This window comes from Scardinius erythrophthalmus (assembly GCF_964197995.2).
Source record: "Scardinius erythrophthalmus genome assembly, chromosome: 2".
Lineage (NCBI taxonomy): Eukaryota > Metazoa > Chordata > Actinopteri > Cypriniformes > Leuciscidae > Scardinius > Scardinius erythrophthalmus.
In genome coordinates, this window is record NC_138222.1 from 10,978,331 (window position 1) to 10,984,330 (window position 6,000).

General features: G+C 33.3%; 1 protein-coding gene across 3 annotated transcripts in view; it reads left to right on the plus strand.

Moving 5' to 3' along the window:
- Nucleotides 1-1,480, plus strand: part of lrp4 (low density lipoprotein receptor-related protein 4) — a 109,909-nt gene extending 108,429 nt beyond the window's left edge. For 2 of the 3 annotated variants that reach the window (XM_081391664.1, XM_081391665.1), the window contains exon 38: nucleotides 993-1,480. In XM_081391664.1, the coding sequence (XP_081247790.1) occupies nucleotides 993-1,331 (339 nt within the window). In that variant the 3' untranslated portion in view covers nucleotides 1,332-1,480. The remainder of the gene's footprint in view (nucleotides 1-992) is intronic. The other variant, XM_081391666.1, reaches the window with a different exon arrangement.
- The last annotated feature ends 4,520 nt before the right edge of the window (nucleotides 1,481-6,000 follow it).

A 6,000-nucleotide genomic window follows, 5' to 3' on the forward strand; every position in this document is an offset into this window, starting at 1 on the left:
GTGGTACTGTTTGGTTACTGACATTCATCAAAATATCTTCTTTTCTGTTCAGCAGAAGAAAGAAATTCTTACAGGTTTGAAACAACTTGAGGGTGAGAAAATGATGACAGAATTTCCATTTTTAAGTGAACTATTCCTTTAAGCCCCCGACCCAGAAAGTGTCAACTTATAGAAGTAAATGGGTTGTAATATGCTAATAATAGCATATCCTTGTGAAAAATAAGTGCACATAACTGTATTTTATTGAATGTGCACTTGTAGTGTATTTCAAATCTTAAAAGTATATTTTTAAAAACCTGTACTTGCAGAAAGAGTAATAACAATGAAGTAAAAGGCCACTTAAGTGTATTTAAAGAGTACACTTTCAACACTTAAGTACACTTGTAAAGTGCACTTTATAATAATGTCAAATTAAGTTACTTTAAAGTACATTTTAAGTCTACATTTGAATAATTTTTGTCATGTTTTTAAGTACACGTATTTTGATGTGTTGACTAACATACTAAATCACATGTGAAGCACTTGATTTATAGTTTATTCAATATTACATTTAAAGTGAATATATTTTAAATGTAGTAAATTGCAACTTCATCAGTATGTGTAATTACAAATATATTTATATTCATGACATAAACGTTTCAATAGAAATTACATCAAAGTATATTTATTTTAGTTTACCATAAATGCTTGTCAGTGCATTCAGCAGTAACTTTAACCATGTTTCAGAGATAATAGAAACAATTTTGAAATCACACATAGAGATGTACTTAAGTCCTAATTAAATATAAATTTAAACTATATTACATTTTTATTTAAGTGCAATCAAGTGTCTGAAAACATTACATTAAGATCACACCTAAGTATATTCTTGTAAAGTATATGGTTTACTTAGATGTGAGTATTACTTAAAGTAAAGTGTACTACTTTTTCACAATAGTACCTCCAAATTGAGTTTAAAGTCACTTCTAATGGCAGCTGAATGTCTTCTGTAGGTCCAGGGTGTTGGGGATGGAGGCTACACTAAAGAGAAGATCCGCATCGTGGAAGGCGTGTGTCTGCTCTCAGGAGAGGATCTTTACTGGGAAGACTTGAGACAGTTGAAGGTGTGTCGAGGAGCTGGGCTTCACGCCTGCATGCGCACAGATACCGTCTCGCTACAGGCAAGCTCCGCCTCTCTGAATGATGGAGAAACTGAACAGCTGCTCCAGGGCGACCAATCAGAGTGCTCGAGTATCAACACCACCCATGCCATAACGGCCCAACATCATAGTGCTCATCCCGACACCGGCTGGGTCCCGAACCGTAAAGCCTCTACTGAGAGCGAAGTGTGAAAATATACGAACAGACGCGGTCAACATGGAGGCAGGCATATACGGGAACACAGAAACTTTAAAATCTGCCTGAAAAAGGCTTGAATGCACACTGTTATTAGAAGTAAAACAGGTAGGTACAGTCATATGGACCATATATATATATATATATATATATATATATATATATATATATATATATATATATATATATATATATATATATATATATATATATATATATATATATATATATATATATATACACACTTAAGCAGCTGGTACAGAGGAAAGCTAATTCATAAATACACCAGTAGCCAAATGAACTGTAAATAGATTTGAGACGGACCTCATACTTGAAAGTTTCCTTTGCATTACTCTAAACGTCAATAATACATATATAAAAATGGTACGCGACATTCTGGATTGGGATTGCCTCTAATGCCTTCTGCCCTCTCGCTTTGGACTGCGCAACACTTTTTTGTGTCCTTTGAACTATGGAGAAGGTCACAGCACGCTGGAGTCAAAGAACAGACCTTGTGAGTAGGAAAAAAAAGAAACACTGACCGATATTTTGAGCCTTTTTGTACACAAGAGAAACTCTTTGAGGTAAACTGCTTTTTGTTTCTAATGCAAACTTATATTATCTGTTCATGGACTATCAGTTTAGGAAATGCTCAGCATCCAGCTCTCATCTTGTCATGATAAAAAAATGTATTTATGATCTTTCTGTACTTTGGATTGAGGTTTTAATGTTTTATTCTTTTGAAGTAGTTTTTAAAAGCGTTAGGACTGTTGAAAGACTCGTTCACAAAACCTTGTGATGGTGCCAAAGGACAGAATTTACACACTCATGAAGAATCACACTGAATAAATTACAGTCCATTTTAAAGAGTATTACAGTTATTTTGTCAAAGATTAAGCCAATGTGTGTGTATGTATGTATGTATGTATATATATATATATATATATATATATATATATATATATATATATATATATATATATATATATATATGAAGTGCCATCTGAAATTTTCTTCTAGAATGATCATTTTTATCAAGCTTGTATATTTAAGTTCAGTAATTTCACTTAAATGGCAGTGAAAATTACCTATTAATTGTCATTTAAGTGAAATCACTGACCTTAAATATACAAGCTTGATAAAAATGATCATTCTAGAAGAAAATTTCAGATGGCACTTAGAGGCTTTTGCATCTGAACTCTTCATATATATATATATACTATAACAGCGTTCTGGCATTTCTTGTTTGATGCTAAAATATGTTCCAAGTTTATATAGCAAACAAAACAAAAACCAGCCAACCAGAAACTGTAACGCACCTTGCACTTGCACATGATTTAGTGGCCTATGAAATTATACGGCTATGCTAATTGTGTAGGTTAATGCAACTGACTGGGTGAATGTCACAAAACCTGTCAGGATCACGTCCAGGTCACGTTTCCCCCAAAATGAAAAGAAGAAAAAGTCAAGCCTATTTTTAAGAGTGAGCCCATTTTTTTCATGACTGTAATGCTATAGATTCTCATTATAGCAATATATTTAAATTGTGTTAATGAGAATCCTATTTGAGAAGAGGACCATGTGGAAAGAATCTCAGATTGCAAAAGTCACAGCTAGCTGTGCATTGAACTATTTTAATGCACGACAAGGCAAAGAACCAACCGACGTGAAACGGAGTGCTTTCAAATCACTTAATGCACAGCTAGCCGTGGATTATCCTGCTTATACCATGGTTATTTGTCAGCATTGAAAAGTTGTGTTATTGATATTTGCTGCACAATATTTGACCGGAAGGGTAAAAATGACGGTTAAGGCTCTAGATAGATCAAGCGTTTTGTCTGCTTTAAATCACACACAGAGATAAAGTATGTGTATGTGAATTACCTGCATCTGTGCAGCTGTGAGTTTAATTCCTTAAGAAACAGTGACTTAACCCCTTCATTGCTAAGAAATATAATGTAGCAATTCAGCTATTTCATTAATAAAAGCCACGGGTCAGTGCTGACAAGTTTCTGTGCTCTGATCTCGGTGTGTGAGTGATGTGTGTGTGCGCTTCAATGAAAGCAGCGTATTAATATAGAACAGTGATTAAACTGACTGGAACTACCTGTGCTTTAAACAGTTTTATTGCACACCTTCCAGTCATTCAGTTTTGAGTATTCAGACAGGCCATTCATCTAAAACCGACTTTTTATGCAAAACCATTTCTTTCTTTATTTTTCTTCTTTTTTTTTTTTTTATTGGGTTTAATTTTACTTGGACATGGTTTTGTGAAATTCACCCTATATTTACTGGGAAATGTTTCTGATTCTTTCAAATTTGTTGTGTACGTGTTTATTTTATATAAAGATTATTTGAGGATGTTATAAACCCATATGTGTTTGAGTTCTCAAAACCACCTTGGAGTCGGTTCTCCGAGGTTCAGGACTATGTTTTTGCTGCTAAAACACATGGCGCATTTAGGCCACATAGTAGTTTATTGGTCTTGGCAGCTGGAATTGTTGGCTGATGAGGCAACCGGAGATGATTGCGGTTTACCTTCCTTCCCTCCCTCCACTCCTCCTTTTTCAGATTTTCAAAATGGAGTCAAAAACGGTTAATGTATACAGAGTCTTTTGAACAAACATGCATTAATTTTATTCATTTAAATTATATAACCACTTCATTTGTTTGTAGGATTGGTGCCAGTTATTTAACAGAGTGCTGTTTTTTTTTTTGTTTTTTTTTTTTTATAATTCCAGAAATTTCAGTCTCATGTAACTGCTGTAAGTTAACTAAGATATATTTATAATTTCTTTGGTTGTAACTTGTATGTAAATATGAAGATGTTGTATATGTAGTTCTCCTTTGCAATACTAACAAGCTGTGTGTGACAGTGATTTACTTTGCTTTTTTTTCTATCTTTAATATAAAACTGCATTTGCTTTTGAATACAAATGTGGCACTTATTTGAGTCACTTTCTTTTAAAGATGTTACATGTATATTACATTTTTGCAGGTTTTGTATATGGGAGACCAGGGGCAGTTGCTTTTGTGTTTTGTTTTGCTTTAACATTTATTTTAACATTTTACATAATTCAGATTTCTAGAAATCTGCCAGCTATCTTTTTGTATAAAGCAGATGTATATGAGTCAAGTAATATGGTCATTGATATTCTGACATTGTGAAAAACTACTTCCTAAAACTGAATTTACAAGATATGAAAGTGTTACAGCTGCCCCTGCTATGGTGCCGACTTGGAAAAATAAATAATATAAACCTGCTGTATCTCAAATATGAGCGCATCTCAATGGAATAATATTTATGCTTTAATACTTAAAGGTGCAATAGGTGATTTCTCAAAAGAAACATTTTTGTTATGCTGGTTGAAAGTCTCCTCATATCCTGATAGCAGTCACAATGTTAAACAATCAAAATGTATTTTTACTACTGGTAGGACCATAAAAAGTTACGTTTAATTATTGATCACCTATTGCACCTTTAATATTACTGAATTGTTTTCTTCGTATGGTGATGCTACTTCAAGCTTTCAGGAATAATATAATAATAATATTTAAATTGTACCACATTGCGGGATGAGTTCTCTTTCGCTGCTTATTGCGTTTCATTGGTTTAAAATATTTATTTATTTTACCGCAATACTTAAAAATGCATGCAAATGATATGGCACTGCAACGTCACATGTACCTAACCACGATAGAGATGACAGTCCAGTTACCGGTTATACTGGTATATCATATACCAGTCAAGGTAATCATCTATGGAAGCTTGTTTCTGGCATGGAATAAAACAATTTAAAAGATAATTGCAACTTTATATCTCACAATTTTCTCAGAATTGCGAGTTCACATCTCGTAATTTTGACATTTCTTTCTCTCAGACTTGCGAGAAATACACTCGCAATTGTGAGTTGTAAAGTCAGAATTGCGGCATATAAAATTGCAATTGAAAAAAGTCTGAATTATGAGGAAAAAAAATTGAGATATAAACTTTTTTTCTCTCAATTGTGAGTTTACATCTCCAAGTTTGACTTTTTTCTCAGAATTGCGAATTGTCAGGATTGTGGGACATTGTCACAATTGTGAGAAAAAAAATCTGAATTGCAAGAAAAAAAGTCAAGAGTTGTGAGATAAATTCACAACTTTTTTTCTCGCAATTTTGACTCTTCCTCGCAATTGTGAATTTGTATCTCACAATTCTGACTTTTTCTTGCAATACAGACTTTTTTCTCGCAATTGCGAGTTTATATCTCTCAGTTCTGAGAAAAAAAGTCAGAACTGCAAGATGTAAATCGCAATTGCGAGAAAAAAGTCAGAATTGTGAGAGAAAAAGTCACAGTTAACTTTTTTATTTTTTATTCAGTGGCAGAAACAAGCTTCTAATAATCTGCACACTCTTTAGCAGCTATAAAACATCTGCAGTTTGCTCACTCTTACTGTAAACAGGATATAATGTGCTATTATGAAACTTGTATACGGGCTCCATGATCAATGAATATCATTAATTTTCTTTGGGTTCCTGCATAGGAATAGGCGATGTGGGCAAACTATCAAAAAATATATTCAAATGCAATAATGTCAAAATCACAGTTCACAAACAAATCTGAAGCCAAGGCATTTATTTGAAAATCTGCTAATAATATCTGGAAGAAACTGTGGGATAGA